Genomic DNA, 19,831 nt, shown 5'->3' with positions numbered 1-19,831 from the left:
AGTTGTCACATTCACTTCATTGTTTAATCTTGGAAGAATATATTCTTTATCTAAATATTGCAAGGCATCAGTAAATCAAAGCAAGGGTCATCAGTGTTTATTTAACTCTTATAATGTTGCTAAGAAGTTATCTTGGCAGGATTGGAAGTATTTCAGCTCCTTTTCTTACAAGGTTGTCTGCTGTTTGTTTTTCCAGGGATAGGGCTAATTTCCAACTAAATAACCGCAGACTTGAGAGAAAAGTGAAGGAGTTAATGTTGCAAGTAGATGATGAACATCTCTCATTGACTGACCAAAAGGACCAGGTAGAGGGAAAGACTAATATGCTACTAGGAATAATATCAGATATTTGCATAAATCATCATATGTACAAGATATTTCAGAAGAATATAGGTAGATACTGATTATTCTGTTCTTTATGAAGTTCCATTTAATGAGATATGCAGTTTCCATTGTCGTCATGTTCTTTTGCTTAGTACTAAGTTACTAATTTCTAAAATTACAAAAATGAAGCACTTACAGAAGCAATACTGTAGTTCTTTTAAGAAATTAAGCCAATAGCAGTCAGTATATTATCTGTATGTGATAGGATGCAATATAAATATGATATGATATTGTTTATTTATATTTATATATTCTATATTGTGACCATAAAATTTTGTTTAAAGAAGCTATTTATTATTACATACAGTCTCTAAGTATTACATATATAGAGATATTCTAATAGCAAGGTGTTGTGCCATTTCTGTGGTCTTTGTTGATTCATTGCTTAAAACATGTTTTGTTTCAGTATCTGAGTCAAGTAGTAAATATTATGCCTAGAGAATGATCAGTGTGTTTCAAAAAGCAGACATCTGTTGTGGGAACAATCTTGTAAAACCCTCTGGGCTTAAAAATATGTATTTCTTTATAGTATTTGTCTGGTAAAGTTGCTTGGCCATCTTGCTGTTTTACTCTATCAAAGCAATATTTGCTTGTTATTTTTTTCTTAAAACAAACAAACAAAATCTATCCCATCAAAACTTTTCTCAGTTTAGTGCTGGCTTTTGAATATTTCTGAAGCATATTATTACAGTGTCATTACACTGGCAAAGTTGTGTCTTTATTCTCCCTCTCATAGATGCTGGAAGAATAAAATTCCTTTATTAAAATAGTCCTCTAATCAGCTGACATGTAAATATTTCAGTTGAGTTTGCGTTTGAAAGCAATGAAACGTCAAGTTGAAGAAGCTGAAGAAGAAATAGACAGACTAGAAAGTGCTAAAAAGAAACTTCAGAGAGAACTGGAAGAGCAACTAGACATAAATGAACAATTGCAAGGACAACTTAATGCTGCAAAGAAGGAACTAAGGTAGGATGATTTGGCAGACATTACAATTTGTGTTACTTGCTACTTGATCTCTTGCTACTTTAGTCCCCGAGCAGGAGGCTTCCTGTAGCAGACCTCAAGTTTGTTACAAGCAGACAGAGTTTGAGGCAGAGCTGTGAAACTCTTCTGTGTTTCCTTATCCTACAGATATTCTCCAATTCCTTTCAGGGTGCTCTAGGTGCCCAAACATTTTCTCTGTCTGCTGTATAGTCACTGAGGCATGGGATAAAAAGTAGAAAAAAGTAGTAGGACTTCGCACTCCTGTCATTTGTAGTGACAAAAATTTCCTGCTGATGTCTGGGAGGAACAGCTATCCTGTGTTTAGTTTTTCTCAGGCATCACTGAACATCTCAGTGTGCGAAGTGTACGGTTTCCCCTGGCTGTGCGTTTAGTTAGACGTGCTTGAAAATATGATTGACTGATCTTCATTCTCTTGCATGTTTCTTTTATGTAAGATATGGTCTATGTTAAACTGCCTTTATAAGAGCACAAGTCTCTGACATCCTTTAAAAAAAGCAAACACTACCTGTTAATGTTATATGCTTTGCAAAAGTGTTCTGCATACAGATGTGCAGTTTACACACATCTGTGCTATTATTTTTGTTTTCGTAGACGAAAGAAGTCACCAAGTAAAATGCTGACTGATTTTGATGATGATGATGACGATGATGATGAGTTCAGCACGGATGGCGATAGTCTCTGTGAAGTGCCTTCAGGAAATAACTTTTCAAAAGATGATGACACAAAATACTAAAGTATTGAATCTATGATTCCTTGAAACTAGTGGAATAACCTAAATTATCAAGAAACTGAATATTCTAGAAGCCAAATGCCACAAAGGGATGTAAGACCTGCAAATTTAATGTTTCCGTTTGTACTGTGCCATTTTCTTATTTAGATATCCTCTGTTTATTATAGAAAACAGGATTGCATTATAAAACAGCTATAAAACTTGGTTACATATAACAGCTACTGAAAACATGGGGATAATGTTTCACATTGGAAATGTGATTTTGCTAAAATTCGGTTTAAGTAAAGAGCCATTTGAAAGTAATTTAAAATTAGTTTGTAGTTATTAAAATATTTTCCGTAAAATTAAAGAAGCCACAATTATTTAGTAATTGTAAGTACAAAGGAATGATGTATAGAATGTAAATATTTTAAATCTGATCTTTTTAATGACTACTTTAGTACTACTCTGTAAAGCTTCAAAAATTATATAAATCAGTTTCATATGTAAAAATATCTAAATGTATGCTGAATATTATATTTGGGTTTTAACGAAAAAAAAAGAATATTTTTTTGTGCATTACAGAGCAGATTCACAGTTCCTGATCCAGGAAGTACATTCTAATTTTAAAAACAGTGCAAGTTTTATTATATATGTGTTAAGATCAAGTGCTAATTCTGCCTGTTGACTTTAAAGGGGCCATCACATGTGCATGACAAGTGAGGTTTGCCTACTACTTTCTTGTAAGCTATTTGGGAAGCTTTCTGTCCATAGGAGGGAGGGATGAAAATGAAGTCAGTTACTACTTGGCATTTTTCATTTCCTGAAATGGACTCTGTGCTGCAAGGGGCGCACAGCACTGTAGGCCTGCTCATTTGAGGGCACCAGGACAGGCTAATCTTAAAGTCTCTGAGAAGTCCCACAAGAAATTGCATCCAGGAAACAAAAGTATGTAATCTGATTTTTCTTTCTAACCTGTTCTTGAGCATCTATTTGTAACATATTGCAATGTATGGCCATATATGCAGATATATATTAGTATTTCAATTTATAGAAGTATCTGGATTTTGGATGATCCATCTGTTGAACAAACTTTGTGGGAAATTAAAAAAGAAAAAAGGCATTGAAGATTTAATTTAAAAAGCGTTTTCCATTTTATTGCTAAAAATATTTTTGTTGTTTATCTTACATCATTTTTGCTCCTTTGCAAATCTAGAATTTTAAGGAAAGGCACTGCGACGTTATTTTATTAATAAACCATAGCTATGTTCTCTCTTGTTATTAGTATTTGTCCCCAGTTACATATAACTGAACACTTTGTTATGGAATGTGCTCAGTACTAGTTTATTGTAACTGTAAAAATATTTAACCTGGAGTTCCTGGGAGCTTCCGTTACTCCCACAACAGTATCTACTGAAGAGGACAAATTTAACAGCTCTGAAAGTAAGGCTGATAACCTTGCTTAAGGCAAAAGTTCTGACAATGGAGCATCCATTTTCATATGATTATGTGAAATGAAACTCCTGCCTGGCAGATCAGAAATATATTCATACATAGCAGATTACAGACTCTGTTGCCATATAATTCCCTTCAAATTGATTTTGATGGATTGAGATATATGGGAACTAACATGAACTGAGTAGTTATAATCATCTGTCTCTGAATCTTTTACATCTTTTCAGGTAGTTTAGAGCCTACATCGTGTAATTTTTGTGCAGTACCAGCTTTACTATTGTGGCAACATCAAAACAGCCCTTCTTCCAGGAAGATCTGCACTATACTATATTGACAATCATTGTATAACCTGCTGCGATTTATTTTATGTTTCATTAATATGTTTGTGTAGACTTAACTTTAATCAACTGGTTCCAATTTTCAGTTCTGTTCCGGTACTCTGTCCTAATGTTCATAGATAACTATTATTTCAAACCACTGGGAGAAAATCACATAATATTGCAGCTACCTCCAGTTACACTAAACTGTAAAAGAAAAATTCACTTCAAATAAACACTGAGCTCCCGCTGTTCTTTGTATGGTGCATTTAGCTCGATATGACAACTGAATTTCATATGGAAGATGTGTAAGTTTAAAATAGAATTAGAAAATAATTATCTGAGAAACACTAATGCTCTTGAAAGGGTTTCAGGAGAGATTCTGCCTGTTACACCTTGCCACTCCCTGCCATGACATCATCAAAAGAACTGTCCTTTGCTTTTTCCTTTAGACTTGGAAATAGCATTTCCTCTAATGAGTTCTCAAGTGGTATGACTAAAATCAAAGAAAATCTTAAGATATTGGAAAGGGCATTTCAACTCATTCGCAAAACAATCTGTTGTTCTGTTTCAATACATGATGTTCCCTGAAGTGGATCACATTGGTAATTTGGGCTGGTTTATTTAAAAAGTCTTTCCAAGGAAGTCAGACAATCCTACTGTATTCTGTTCTGGAAGTTATGCTTTGTCACCTCTGTATTTGAAGTGCCTCTTTTTTACTTGTCAGATCATTTGTTACCAAAATGCAACTACCATCATCCATTCACTGACGTACATTTTGTGTATGATAAACATTTTAGCTATGGTCAGGACAGGGTCTCAATCTTGATTGCTACAAAAAACATCAGTAATAGTAAAAGGAAGTGTGTTTTATTCAGTTCATCTCATGGCAGTTTTTGATCAAAATCATCAAGGGTCTTGAACCATAAAAGCTGGAAATAGGAGAATGTGTGAAGAACCATGGATTTGAAACAGTTCCTAGAACACTGTACAACATCAGAGCTTTTGGTGTATTACAAAATCATTACTTGAATTATTAGCTGTAGACGCCTTCCATTTTCTTTGACAATACCATAGTATCTTATAAACGAACAGACCTAAGCCTGATCATTTTTGATGTGAACCTGATGCCTGATACAGTGAATACTTCGCTTTCAAGTGTAAATAATCTGTGATGAGCATTGCACATTGTGTCCTCTGTGGAATTAATGGCCTTTCATATCCCACTGAGATTATGACCACTAGTATGTGGTGAGAGAGAAACCTTCTATAAAAGTATTTCCTCCCATTAAAATTCTATTCTGCCTACATGAATTCTGCATGTTGGACTATGATAGGCCTAGAAAAGCATGAGGCTCTAGTTTTGTAGTTTGGAGAATAGTTAACTTCTACAGGAGTGTTTTGTTGTTTTAAGTCACTAGAATTTAACAGCGGCTCCAAGATATTTCAGTGGCAATTGATATACAATGCAAAATAGGTAAATGCAAAACCAAAGAAGCAAACAAAATTATCCTGCCCTCCACAAACTTTTGACTCACTATACAAGTAATGAAATCAAGGGTATTTTTCATGTGTAATGGATTTTAATGCCTTTGAATTTGGAAGGCATCTCTTTTCATAAAAGAATTAAGGTCTTTCAGAGATCTGTCTCTTTTTCTTGCATGGAAAAAGAAAAAGGAAAAAGTCTTCTTCCTCATGCTGTCCTCTGTACCTGCTTTCCTGTGTCTCACCTGATTTAAGGAAACCCTATACTGTACAAATACTTTCATAATTCAACATTATTAGTTGCTTTTTGTTCAATTATCAGGCAGTTTCCCCCTCCCCCCCAATACAATCTCCTGGTGATGAGACTGTAACTTCTTGATTAATCTGCCTTATTCCTCTGATTTATACTCATCCTTTTCAACTTCCTTTTTCCTAGTTAAATAATCTGTTCTGATTTATAATTGATTTTCTAAACTATTCCAAAAGCCATGTGCATTCCTCATTTTTTACAGACCAGCTGTATGCTTTGCTGAGTGAGCTACACAGTGCAATAGTTGCAGCGTTTTGGCATTTTCTGCTTTACACAACATGTTTCAATAATTAAATGTTGATGCTTTTAGCTTATTGAAGCTTTTCTGATCCTGCGACTGAAGCGACATATTTCAGCTGCTTCATTTCTACCAACAGCAGTTATAAAGTAACATTGCAGAATATTCAAAGACTTTGCTGAAAGAGCAACGTTTTATAGAGATTGTCAGGGTTATACACATGTAAGTTGTTCTTATTTGTAAAAGAGGCTGATTAGGTCATATGTTTAACCTACCAACCCCACTGTGATATAGTGGGGAAAACTTGTTTGTTATTTCAAAAACTTATTCCTGAGGACTGGCTTACTGAGAAAAAAAATATAGAAATGTTAACAGCAAGGTTTTTAATAGTAGATGTTTTTCTCTTAACATGTAAGAAAGGAAGCACTTAGGAGAAGAAAGGGAGTAAATTTCAACAGACAAGGTCAAGGGCAGTAGCGAATTGGGCTCACCTACCTCCACAGAAGTGACAGCTCTTTACTACTTAGTACCGGTAAACTTCATGTGAGGTCAGCAAGGGACTGTGTGCATTGTGTAAGAGGAAACATCCAATCTTTTCTCTACTTCTAACAACAATTTGCTGTTTTATTCAGATTCTGAAGCTTTATGACATTAGCAGAAAAACAGGCAAGGAAAAAAAATGACTTAAATTCTGAGCACAGGTGGATGATGGAAGTTTAAGGTCTTCAAGTTGCCAACAGGAAACTGTAGGAACACTTACGGGTGAGTGCAGAGAAGGGGCTCATTACAGGTAACGAGTTTTTTCTATGCTTTCTCTACGCTTCTCTTTCTTCAGCAGCTTTGTGAACAATGATATATATATATGTATATATGTATAGGGTTACAAAGCTATGTTTGCTAGCATCAAGCGGTTATTTTATTCAGTTGCATGCAGTCTGAATAGGATGAAACCTACCAACAGGATAATGTGAAGTATAGGAGAAAATATAGATGGTGAGAAAGATCAATGCAAGATGCAGTTCTGGTCTGTTGGATTTTGACCTTCCATTTACTCCCCTTAAAAAACCTGGTACTAGAAATAAATCACTTAAGCCAACTTAAACCAACAGATACCTAACAAGTTGGGATGGACGTAAGATGTTATTTCCAGGGAAAACCCTGTGAAGTTTCAAGATTAAGGGACGGTAGGGAATATACTGAAGTATTGTTAGGAAATATCTATTTCCTGTATGCCTTCGTAGTAAAGATTCTCAAGAGAGTGCAGGTAAGATGAATGATAGTGCTGAAAATGGAGCAGCATTTTTTTTATATATATATTTCTGTGGATTCACTGTTAACGGAGACTGATTAACTGCATACTGCTGTGCACTGTGGGTATTTCTGCAAAGCAGAACTCCTTCAGACCTTGGGATACCGAGGTGCCTGCCACTATCAGAAGCACCTAATTTGCATGGCTCTTTTTGTTTTTTTTTTTTTTTTTCAAAAAAAAAAAAGTGTGTATAATTCTGTGCTTTTTCTTGAGTTTTCTTGAGTTCTTTTGTTTGAAGATGGATGTGTTTACTGCTTTGCTTTTCTGGGCAAAGTAAGGAAAGCATTGCTGCCCTTGAAGTGGAGAGAGAAAGAAGACCGTTTGGGACTCAGCCCCCTGAAACTCAGTCTGTGCCAGAAATGGGCATTAACTTTCTAGAAAGCAGTTCCACTTTGCATATGAGAGCGGAGATGTTGAATAAAAATTCACTTAACAGACCCACAGAGTTAGCTATCCTCAGCTCAGGCTGGCCTTTGTTTTCCTGGGAGATAAGGACTGAGAACTGGAACTTGACTTGAGTGAAGCTGCCAGCATGTGATTTCTGTACTATAGATGAGATTGAGCTTGGTATACTTTTAATTTTGTTCTTCAAGTCTTTTGGTTAAAGTAGAGCAAATCCTATTTAAGTAAAAAGGACTAATTGCATATACATGTAAACAGCTGTAGCATGCAAAAGCAAATGCACACATGCATACTGAAGGCAGAGAGCTAGGTGTGCATCTCTGCAAGTGCTGTATCAGTTGTTTTGATGCCTGCTTGGAATTCAGTAGCTACCATCACACTACGGTTAGTATAAATCCTTTCCGGGGAAGAGCACCTACAGCTGAGGCAGATTCTTCGGTATTGTGTATGTAAAAGAGTCCCAACAGTCCTCTTCATTTGTCTTTTAAACACTTATCGAAAGGAAAAGAAAGGAAGCTGAACCATCCAGGAAAGACAGCATGGTTTAATAGTTGAAGTGGAGCACTGGGAGCCAGGAGGATTTTGGTTTCTAATCAATTTGAGCTGCTGGTTCACTCTTTGACCTCCTTGTATTTTTGTAAACATGCCTAGAAGATGACGCGCAACACTAGACCTCCTTGAAAACTTTATACTGTGTTTAGGTTGAAGCTTCGTGGATAAAAATATTAGGAGAAAATGCCAAGAATCTTATTATTCAGTGAATCTGATTTTCCAGCAAATCTGCTTGCTGTGCTGTTTAGCTCTTTGCCTTGCAGACTCTTACGCTGCAATGCTTCCTATTCCTAAGTAGGGAACTATATCACTTGCCATGCATTTGAGACTGAAGGTCTTGTGCTGGCTGTGCAATAACCAGCAGGATCTGTGGAATGTCTTTGCTGCAGAGGTAAAGCCCTAAGTCTAGATTTCCTTGCTTTAGGGGCAGTTTCAAGTTTGTTTTTCTTCAAACAAAAACAAAATGGTTTATTGTGTTACAAGCAGAATGGTTATGAAAAGAGGGAAGGAAAAAAATAAGTCTAATAAAACTATGTAAAAGCTGTAACCTTAGCCAACCAAAGCAAGGATGCTTCCTGAATTGAGCTATGTTTACTTTAAACACAGCTTACTGTGCCGTGTTATTTCAGTACATATTGTGTGTGGTATCCAGCTATTTTAAAGATAAGATCAGATTCACAAGTAAGATCAAAATATCTCTCTCAGCTGTGAACTTCTTAAGCATTGCTAAGAGTCACAATGGAAGGCTGTGGTCTATGCGGTGCTGTATGACTCTGCACACGGATAAATATTTGTCAGGATGTCCAAGGCAGCGTGAGCCTTCTCAAAAGCTCGAGCCTCCTCTAAAGATCAGGAGAATTCATTTCATCAGTTCACCTGGCATCCTTTGGCTATGAAACTTTTTCAGATGGACTTTATTTAACAAGCACAGTGGGATAAGCAGAGAAGAGAAAAGAATGAGTAAGAAATAGGGCCACTACAGCCCCTACCCATATGAGGGGAAAGGAGCCTATGCAGGTGTGTGCCCAATAAATCTCCTGTATGCATGCTATGGTATACTTAATCAACCACCTTTCCCCTTCTGCTTCTTGCTAGCTTCTCTGCTAAGAAAGTGACCGATAGTGGCATTGGGAAATAGCAACTCACTAAGGTCCTTCATATCCTCTCTGCAGGAGAAAGGTAACTAAGTTTGCACATATATAACAGACCAACTCAATATGCTTACAGACTCAACTATTTGTTTTTAAAATGAGACAGTTACCCGTTAAAGTCAAGTATATATCAATAGATGTGTTTACAGTAGGTTCCATGAAGGCATTGTTTCAAAGACAAAACGGGCTTTTCATCAGACCTGCCCCCATTTCATGATGGAAATCTTGACTACTTGTATAGGATTTTATTTTACTTATGCTTTTAGCTTGTGTCCACAAGTGAAATGAGAGGCAGGCAGTATCTGTGATCCAGCCTGACATCAGAGCAGTAGTACTGGAAATGTCCTGATGCACTGTGATGCATCTATCATTCAGCTTGTTTGAGCAAAATAATGAGCTTTTTGTAGTCATGTAACTACCACATACCTAGCCTCTTGTTGCAATATGTTTGTATTCACCTGGAGGAATTTTACTGCACAGCTTCACAGTGCTGTTTCCAAGAAGTCACATGCTTATGACATAAGCCGCAGGATCCCATATATAAATTGCAGCATCTGTTGATGTCTGTGTGCCATCAAATGAATGATATTAGCAGTTTTATTTGAAGGGTAGGGGTAGTGCAGGTGGCAGAAGGCAAGTGAGCATCTGGAAGCCCAGTGGGCCAGGAAGTCTGCCTAGGTCTGTTTTGTACAGTGTCAAGCCTACCACGCAGGATGAGTAACTCCTGGGTAGAGTATGTCTACCCACTGAGTAATTAAATAAACCCCTACCTCCTATACCTGCCAAGCTGAGAACACCAGACTGATTTCACAAACTCTTATAAATCTTGCAGTTTTAGTTTTTCTTCTCAAGAACATAAGGATACCAACTAGCCATGAGACGTACTGGTGACACCCACGACACAAATTGCAAGCGCACTTTCCCAAAGCATACAGGCAGTGACATGCTGCTGATCACAACCTGAGTGTGCACAGCTGTTTGCTGCCCCAGACCACCTGTAAGGCCCTTTGAGAGTACTCTGCAGCAGTGCAGAGAATCAGATAAAAGCAGCACATTTATAGCTCTGATTGGCACTTTATCTAGTCAGTGCAATAGTTCTCATCACATTTATAACTTCTACAAATTTAGAAATAATATGGAGGAAAAAGGGGAGATTGATACTCATTAACTTTGCTGCTCCTCTGAAACTTTTCATTGCTCAGTAGAGATTGACATTCTTGGCTCTTGAGAAAAATGAAACAAAACGCCACAGAACAGGGAAAGCTTCGATGTAAGTTTTCCAGAGAGAAGTCTTAAACGTGGGAACTGCAGTCAAGACTGCAAGATGCTTCAGATGAATTGTTCTCATCAACAAGGAAAGGAGCCATAAACCTCAGAGGAAAGGAAGCCGAGAGCAGGGGAGCACACTGCGCAGGTGGCAGCAGAGAGCAGGCGGTAACAGTCCCAAACGTCCTGCCAATGCAAGTCTTAATCCCAGTTTGCAGGTATATTTTAATACATCATGAATTGTATTTAATGACATAATGCACTCTCTGTACTGTGACTGTATGCATTTGCCAAAATACAGGAGTTTGTTGCAAAGAATCTCACGCTTGGATATGTGATGCTGGTGACCACTACCAGTGGCAGTCATAATTTGCCCAGCGGCACTGCTGCCTTATTTTGTTGCTGACATCCTTCAGTATAATGAGGGTGGTAAAACTCCTCCCTTAGCACTGCTAAGCAGCCAGGAAGTCCTGCTGTGGCTGTCATTTCAGATGAGGTATTGCATCCTCTTTGATGACTTCTGTTAATTATGGTCTAATAGTATACATTTTGTCCTGGTTTCCTAGGCAGAAACTCATGTGGAGCTGACTGTTATACTCCTTCTGCAAAGAGGGCTTATATATAAATCAACCTAAAGGAGGTCTTGAGAAGATAAAGTGTATCTTGAAGCTTGGGAAACTTGAGGTTGAGCTCCAGCCACAGCAGATTTCTTGCAAGCTGGAGGATATTATTTAATAATCTTCCTTGGGTATTTAATATTCTCTTTGGTTATCAATTCTCCACCAATGTAGCACAGGACAGAACAAAGCCAGGCTGCCATTCTGAGAAATATGCCCTACAGAAAGTGATCTGCTCAACAAAGATCCTTTTCAGTATAGAACTATAGTCAAAATAGCATTTAAGATATTAAGGTGCATGAAGTGACTAAAGTGAAAAGGGGTGTGATGCTTTCCTATAAAAGTGCTGCTGCTGTAAGAAGTACTCAAATATACTATTGCATCGCTAGAACAGATTCACAGAAAACTGATGATGGTCCCGGGTCTGGAGAACTTAATTTGAAGAGCACCTGGATATACTGAACTTGTTCAGAGGTTTGTATTATGTGATGAAGGACAGAAAGAGCATTGATCAACATCTACTCTACTCTGTCTTGGAACACTGTGACAAGGAGACAATCGCTAGAAGGGAGTAAGGAGTATCAAAACTGGTGCTTTTTTATACAGCGTAATTAGACTGTGGAACTCTCTGGTGCTGATGGTGACAATTTAGCAAGAAGCAGAAGTTTTATAATAGGTAAGAATACCCACTATTCATGAAAATGTGTCATCAGGCTTTACTAAACCTATAGTTCAGAAAGTAAGCCAATTTGTAATGATTGGAAATCCAGGAAAATATTTGGAGGGAATGGGAAGATAATTAATATCTGTCTCTTGTGGAGTTCTTACTTCTCTCTCTCTGAAACAGGAAATCCTGGCCACTGACAAGGTAGACAGCTCTGATGCAGTCTGAGCATCTGTACTACTCTGTATAACAGCAAGTGATGATTTGAAAGACAATGTGAGGTAGTTAGTGACTAGAGCTGGACTACAACTTAAGAGAGAGAATTTCTCGGAAACTGAGTTGTCTTTTGCCTAAACACTTCAAAGTACTTTCAAACAAATGATTTCCAGCATCATTTTAGATCTGAGTTCATTCCACCTAACTTCAGGCACTGACCTAGAGAGGTGTCAGCAATATAATAAAAGTATGAGTAGGTGTGTTTGAGCTTTTGTTAGGGGATATTTTGTTGTGATCTTTCTCAGGAGTTTCCCCTTTTTTCATCTGACACGACAAGGTTCTAGTATCTCTGCCTTTCACAGAAACCAAGACCTGTTTGATGTTTGTTTACTGGGATATGGATCAACACCAGTGACCAGTCCATTTGCAAAGATACTGCTTGTGATGTGCAGAACATGACCTGTGCAGGCTAGTGAATTTTGAGGGGTCACCATTTCACTGTGTGGACCCTAAAAGTTACTTCACTTTTCTAGAATTCACACAAGACAGTAATGAACTGTGGTGAAATGAGCATGATTTATTTACAGGTTTTACACTAGCCATCTCATCAGGAATTTGTTATGTTTAATAGGTGATTGAGATCACAGTTTCTACTTGAACAGGTTCCCCTGTTTGTATCATGGAGTTCTGTACAAAATCATGCTCTTCGTGTCCAAAGGAAAACTCAGAATTTCCACAAAGCTAAAAGCTAATCTTTTTTGAAGATTTTACATTAAAATGATCAGATGGTGTTGACCAAAAGACAGCTAAATTTTCAGTCAAAGCAATTACAAGTGTCTAGATCATATGTGGCTACAGAAACACTGGAATTCCAAGTTATATCTACATAACAGGGTAAGTGACTGCATTATAACCTTTGTGTTGCTGTTGCAAAGTTGTTGCTGGTACCAAAATAGGGTAACTTAAAGGTATACAAGGAACCTGACCTGTATACTTCAGCTGTTTCTGGTACTGTCAGACAAAGAGCAATCCAACCAGAGGCTGAAAATCTTCCAGAGAACTTGATGGAATCTGTGAAAAATACACGGAGTACATGTGGTATTAGTAGAAAAATAATAAACTACATCAGCCGGAAAAGGTTAAAAACTGAAGGCTTGGTATATGTTCTGTAGATCAGGGAAATGAAAGATGATTGACCTGTGCCAGCACAATTAGATTCCGAATAATCTTAAAGCTATGTGTTTGTCAATATATGCTCAAGAAGGCTCTGGAACTGGGCTAGTAGCAAGTAAATAAAATAAAACAACCACCACCACCGAACTTATTTCAGATATCCTTAGTGCTGATGTTAATCTGTATCTGTTTGTGCTTGTCCTGCACTGCAAAAATCCAGCCTAGAGATGAGGAAGTTAATGTCAGGTTCCCACTGGGGTAAAAACTTCGGCCAAATATCCAATTATGTGTTCTAACTTGCTATTTCTAGGTCCCTCTGTTGCCATCAAAGGATCACCTTTATACTTAAATGATTCTAAATCTCGGGGTGAGATACAGTTTATGGTTACAACAGGTTTATATAGAGAAGCTATTGTATTATACAGGAAGATTTGGACAACTGTCGTAGTACCCCAAAAGTGTTCTTGATATGTTCATCTTCAGTTGTGGTTTATGAACACATTGGCCGCTGTCCCCTATCATGAGTCAAGGAAATGAAAACACTATTTTATTGAGAAACCTGTTTCAACGTTGTCACCTTAAGGATGGGGACAGAAATGCTCAGTGGGCATACAATTCTAGAGGTTGTTTCAATCACTTTTGTCTAATGGTTAATTCTGTAGAATCTTTTAGTTTAAATATATTCAACAGGACACCAAACGTATATTAACACAAGAGAACCCCAAAATTCATAGAGATACTATAATTCTAGTAATATGAGAAGTTGGAAATGTACCAAAATTCTTTCATAAGAGCCTGCTAGCCTGTCTGCAGTCAGAATATTTTGGTGTATTTTCCATTCTAACACTTTAGCAAAAGTAAAGTGTGTGTCATAGGATAGCTGATTGAAGATGATTTCTGGTGTTTGTTACTTCCCCTAGGTTTACTCAAATAAACCAAGCTAGAAAATGAACAGACAACAGTTGCTTCCTATCTATCCAGTATATGCAATTAATGTATTAATTGATTATAGCCTCTGTACAACATCTGTAGAACTTACTGGGAATTTTGCTATTGATTTTAGAGGCAGGAGGATTGAGCCTTGTGTTACTATTAGTCCTTTGTTAAAAGTTAGAAATATAGAAATTTCCAGGGACGGAGTGATGGTCTAACATCCTGTTTTCAATAGTGGACAATTCCCAGGGCCCCTCAGGAAGGCAAATCCCCTCCTCTCTTTCCCCTGCATAGTCTAGAGTCAGTTGTGTCACAGGAGACTAGTATCACTCTCTCTAATAATTGCTAGCCATGTGGGTAAACTTAACTGATAACTCTGAATTCATGCTAGCTAGTTCACTGTTTTTGTCTGACCCAAACCTGATCCCGTACATACATATGTACCTCCTTCCTTCAATACTAGCAACTTCTTTGTTCAGTGACCTGCAATGGCAATGGACCTCTAGGTTAATTATAAAAAGCAATAAGATAATTCTTTTGTACTACTTTAATTCTATTAACCCACATTAATATCCAGAGCACCTCCATTTACTTCTTGGTTATTATCAGGCAGATGCCTGTAAAAATAAGAGTAGAAGTAGGGCAATTGTCTTTTAGTGATATTTTGTGTCTTTCTATTCTTGTTCTGCGTTAGGGAGAATAGGTGTTCCAGACAGGGCTGTTCTAGGCATTCATTTCTCTCCATACCCCTCTTTTACCTGCTTTCTCTGCTTATATTAACACTGCAGTTCTAAGATCAGCAAGGTTAAGTTGTACTAACTAAAAGATGGGGTTAATCAACTGTTACACATATGACTGTGTATGTGTGTATCGAGAGAAAATAACCTTTGAATTAGACAATTTTAATGGGAAAAGAACACTCCTTGCTGAAGGTGCATTTTGTTATAAATACAGAAGCCTTCTAGCGATAGTTTTCCATGCTGAAATACTTCTGCAAAAAACAAGTGTGCAGCTGGGAAGAATTTAAAGACACCTCTTGAGATATGCCCTTTCTGTTTCCTTCTGCCAGGTGAAGATGAAATTCTGCCTGGGCAAGCTATAAACCAACTCAAGGAGGACTAATGATTCTCTTGTGTTAGTTATGCAGTCCAGATGGTTTGGTAGCTTGTGAAGCTTTCAGGTAACACCTTTGGAAGATTTCCAGAGTTGGGGATGGTGCTCTATTAACCTATAATAAATAAACGTCTTGAAGAAATAATCTGGATAAGCCAGAAGTGCAACAAAATGCCTGAGCATGGTGAAGTTATGAGAAAGGGAAAGGATAACAATTAATTATGGAAATTCAATTTTCCAGTCAACATTAATCATGCTTTTATAAATACCGTATATCTACAAAATTAAATATATATTATTAAAATTAGGTTGGGAAATTTAAAGACTTCATCAGCAGACATGGTTTGAAATCCTTTTACAGAAGCATGATGGAAGCACTAGAGACAGGGCTCAGGCACTTGAATAGAAAGAGAGATAAAATTGAGATGAGTGACGCAAAAGAGGAGCGGCCTTCCCCAGAGCCTGCAAAGAGTTTGTCATAATATAGAGTCACTTACTGTGCACTCCTTTCTGCATATTTTTTTCTGCATTTCTCTTGGATACAAGTAGAGGTAAAATGTAGGCCCATTTTGAAACGCGGGGAAAGATTTTTGTGGAGATTTCCTCCTTCCAAATCTCCTTATTGGAATAAATTTACAGAGTAAGTCAAAACTCCATGGAAATTAATGGCTCTTTCAAGTCATTTCCAAGGTCTTTCGATAGAGTACTCGCTATATTTTTTGTGTGTTTTTCTCTGCAGAGAGAAACCTGATAGGAATAAATCCACCGAGGAAACGGTTTAATTTCAGAATAGAAACTTTATTTCTGAATTATGAGCAATCTTGCAAACTGGTTAATTTCCTTTTGTAGACCAGCCTTTGTCAACCAAAAGCCACAGGTTTACTTGGATTTCACATTGTCATCAGACAGGCAGAATGTCAGGAAATCCTGCTGTACTGGTTCAGGTCACTGATACCGGTTTCATCTGTTTTAAAGGCTGTAGTATTTCTTGTAAGTGACTTCCTGGAATAATTCACATCTCTTGCTCTGTGAACAAGACCCAGAACTATGCTTCTGTCAGCTGCATTCTTGCTAACTAGATGATGAACCATATGCAGGTGAAGGAAAATCTCCCTGGGCTGAAGAGGCCTGAAGGATGACATGCAAGAGATCTGAGGAGTGGCCATCCAGATTCACGGATACAGTGTATGACCAAATATATAAGTGGCTAGGTGTGTGAATCCATTTCCTTCCTAAGACTGGGACTCTTGTTAGAGGGGCATTTTCCTAAGTAATATTTAGTCACTATGATTGAGCTATTAGTAAGTGCCCTTAACTATTTAGTCCTCCCTATACACTCCTTCCTAATAACTTCACCTCAGTTAGGCCCAATGATATCTTCTGTATTGATTATAACTTTACTTCTTTTTTGATTACTATAATGGCTTATGCGCAGAGGAAAGTAGACAGTTCTTGATGGGATAAAAAATTTTACTTGTGCTGTAGATACAGATAGGTCCACTAGAATGTTTTTTAGGGCTGGATGGACCAAAGTTTTCCTGATGATAGTCGCCTGATATCAAGAATCAGTATGATCTGGTATTTTATGGTTAAAATTCCTGCACTTCCACCTTATTTTCTTTTTACATGATTTCTGGTAAATGTTTTAGTAGTATTTAGAAAGAAAATAAGAGAATGAGATCTTCCACTTCACAAATTTTATGCATGGCTCCTTGTGCCAGCTATGGGTGCGAACAGGCAATGGGCTGGGAAAATCACTAATAATTGCTAAAGTGCCATGAGCATCATTCTGAGATGGGGAACGTGGAAGAATGAAGGCCTTAAACCAGGTCTAAAACCAGGCACAGCCAGACAATGAAGAACTTTTGTAGTATCTGTGCAGGTGCTCAAGAAAATGCCTGTTTGCTTTTATTGATTAGAAAAATATTCTATCATCCTCTGCCCTGAAGTAGGGCTGAAGTCTGCTACTTTTTATTCCAGTCTTCTATTATAAAATGGAACAGAATGTAGTTTTTGCCCCTTCTTCCTCTTCTGTTTCATTTCCTTTGGAGAAATAAAGAACTAAGGCAAAATCTTCCCCTTTGCAAATTGGAAGCAAAATATATGCATTGATTTTCTGTCTTTAACACTCTTGGTCCCTGAAATATGTCCATTACTCTCATCTGTAGAACTTGTACTTCACAGTTTGCCTCTAAAATTTACTTGTTTTCCTGCCACAGTAACAGTAATGAAAAAATAACCTTTTGGAAGAGATCTATCCTTTGATATTATCTCTAGGGAGTGGAATAGTTTTTAAAAGCAACTACCCAACAATATAACTGTGGTGCTAATGGTGGGCGTGCCTGTTTTTTGCTCTCCTACCTACCTTAACCAGTTCAATTATATGACCTGGCCAAGTCACACCCCTGCATGAGCAATGCTGCTACTCCTATGCTGCATTATTTTTATGTGATGTTTATATTGAACTGTTCTGCTTGCATACCATAGGCTGACTAAAACAAAGCCTACTGCTGAAGGAATAATCACAGGCTTCTAGAGCTGCATATTTATCTCAGGGCACATTGTTATGGGCTGTGACCATATGCTAACTGAATAGGAGATTCATGTGAAAGAGGAAATGGTGAAGATGAATCAAGGGGTGGTACTTCTGCTGAATAAGAACTGAACCGATGCCCTACATGCTTCAGCAAAATGGGAGGTGGTGCTACCTAGAGACCTAAGAGTTAGTGATTGAAAAATGACAAAACTGTTTTCTTTCATTCATGTGCAGCCACGTATTTATGATAAATGAAACTGTGCTATATTTGTCTCTATATGTTTAATATCTGTCTTAACAGTAGATTTCAGTAAGCTGCAAGCCTTTATTTTAATAAAACAAAGGCCATGGCTATAGCTATGTAAATATTATGGCTTATAGACATGCTCAGTCAAAACCCCTTCCAAACAAAGCTGAAAACATGCCCCTCTAAGGCTTTGCACCTTTCTCTAAAATCTTAACTCTAATTTTTATTTCACTCTAAGTTGCTTTTTAACAGTCTAAGTCTGCAATTCTTAGTTACTAGCTGTAATCCTCATTGTTCTCACTAACTGCTAGATGCACAAACAGCATGAAATACACCAAGATCCATACACGTGCATAAAGCTACACAGCAGAATCCCGTTGCTGTTACCATTACCTAATTAGCTTTGATGGCCGGTTCTGCATTCTTGTCCAGATATGAATTTAGTGACAAACCCATCCTCTTTTGTCCTTTCTGTTTCTTCTACAGGAAATGATAGTTACCATTGCCTTGTATTATGTATTTATTGAGCTATCTAGGATTCTGTGAGTTCATTGATACATAGTTGAAAAAGTACTGTGAGAACATCAGCAGGAAGATGGATTGTAATTAGGAAGTAAGAAAACAGTTACAAACAGAAAGCATTAAAAGAAAAACTGTTACTGCAATGATAGTGATTGATGACCAGTAAAAGTGGAATTGAGCTGCTATTGCAGGTAACTCTGGCAATTTCTTTTTTGATTTAGTTCAACTGTAACTGAAATAATCACATAAAATGGGTACTGAAGGCTTTGCAAAATAAAATGTATATTCTGCATTTCAAACTCCTGGTGTAAGAATTCCTAATTATAGATGTGTGTATGTGAGATCAGCAGGGGAGGTTCTGAGCTTCTGTAGTAATCCTGTAGTAGCCACGTACTGAGAGTGTTACGTGACAGCAAACAGTTATGTCAAAACGTCTGAGAAGTGATTTGATGCTTGTAGCTAAACCAGGCTGGATATTTAGATAGCTATGCTATGTCACTTCAAAAGGCTAACTGCAAACCAGACTAGCTCCAAAATGTAGCAAAGGCATATTTGCCAGTGCAAGATACAAATATTGCTCAAGATCAGAACTGTACAATATTATACTTTGGTTTGTATACTACATATTATGAGGCCTACGACTACAGAATTTGGAGGCTCAGTTTCAGATGACCATCTCCTAACAAGCTGTTTCATGTCTGTTAACAGGCCAACATTTTCATGCTAGCTGTAATGCCCAAAAAAGAAAGTTTGAGAGTTACATGATGCTGAGCTAAGTGCATATCTATAGAATACAAAGTTGAAAGCTAGCTGGGGGCAGGGGGGAATAATAATAAAAAAGAACAACTCTGAAGAAAAATAGGTGATCAAGCCCACGGGTCTTAACAGGTCTGGCTCTGAAATATTTTATATGCATCTATCCATTTGACAGTCTTTGCTGTAAGTGGGTTTCATGCCTTCGGGATGAATAAGGCAGAATAGATTTTAATCCCCCTGGAAAGTGAAGACTATTAGAAGTTAATTATAACACTTCATTTTTGTGGCAATACAAATGGGAATTTATAACCTTAATGACCATTTGTGTGAGTTCTTGCACAATTTGTAACTCCAACATTATTCCCCAATCCCACAGGACTAATACTCCAGCTGATAAAGTGTTGCTGGGATTTTTCCTCTGGACTCTGTCAGCTGTTAGTCTGAAGATGGAGGAAAGATATTGATGAAAAA

The 19,831-nt window shown here is 37.5% G+C and overlaps 1 protein-coding gene across 9 annotated transcripts in view; it reads left to right on the top strand.

Moving 5' to 3' along the window:
- Positions 1–4,121, top strand: part of CGNL1 (cingulin like 1) — a 55,309-nt gene extending 51,188 nt beyond the window's left edge. For 6 of the 9 annotated variants that reach the window (XM_013177356.3, XM_013177357.3, XM_048060279.2 and 3 more), the window contains 3 exons: positions 197–305; positions 1,187–1,350; positions 1,981–4,121. In XM_013177356.3, coding sequence (XP_013032810.3) covers positions 197–305; positions 1,187–1,350; positions 1,981–2,122 — 415 coding nt within the window. In that variant the 3' untranslated portion in view covers positions 2,123–4,121. Of the gene's footprint in view, positions 1–196; positions 394–1,120; positions 1,351–1,980 lie in introns of those variants that run through there. The other 3 variants (XR_001205482.3, XM_013177359.3, XM_013177358.3) reach the window with 3 other exon arrangements.
- The last annotated feature ends 15,710 nt before the right edge of the window (positions 4,122–19,831 follow it).

Source organism: Anser cygnoides, chromosome 11, assembly GCF_040182565.1.
Source record: "Anser cygnoides isolate HZ-2024a breed goose chromosome 11, Taihu_goose_T2T_genome, whole genome shotgun sequence".
NCBI classification, from domain to species: Eukaryota; Metazoa; Chordata; class Aves; order Anseriformes; family Anatidae; genus Anser; species Anser cygnoides.
This window is presented reverse-complemented; position numbering and strand designations above follow the sequence as displayed.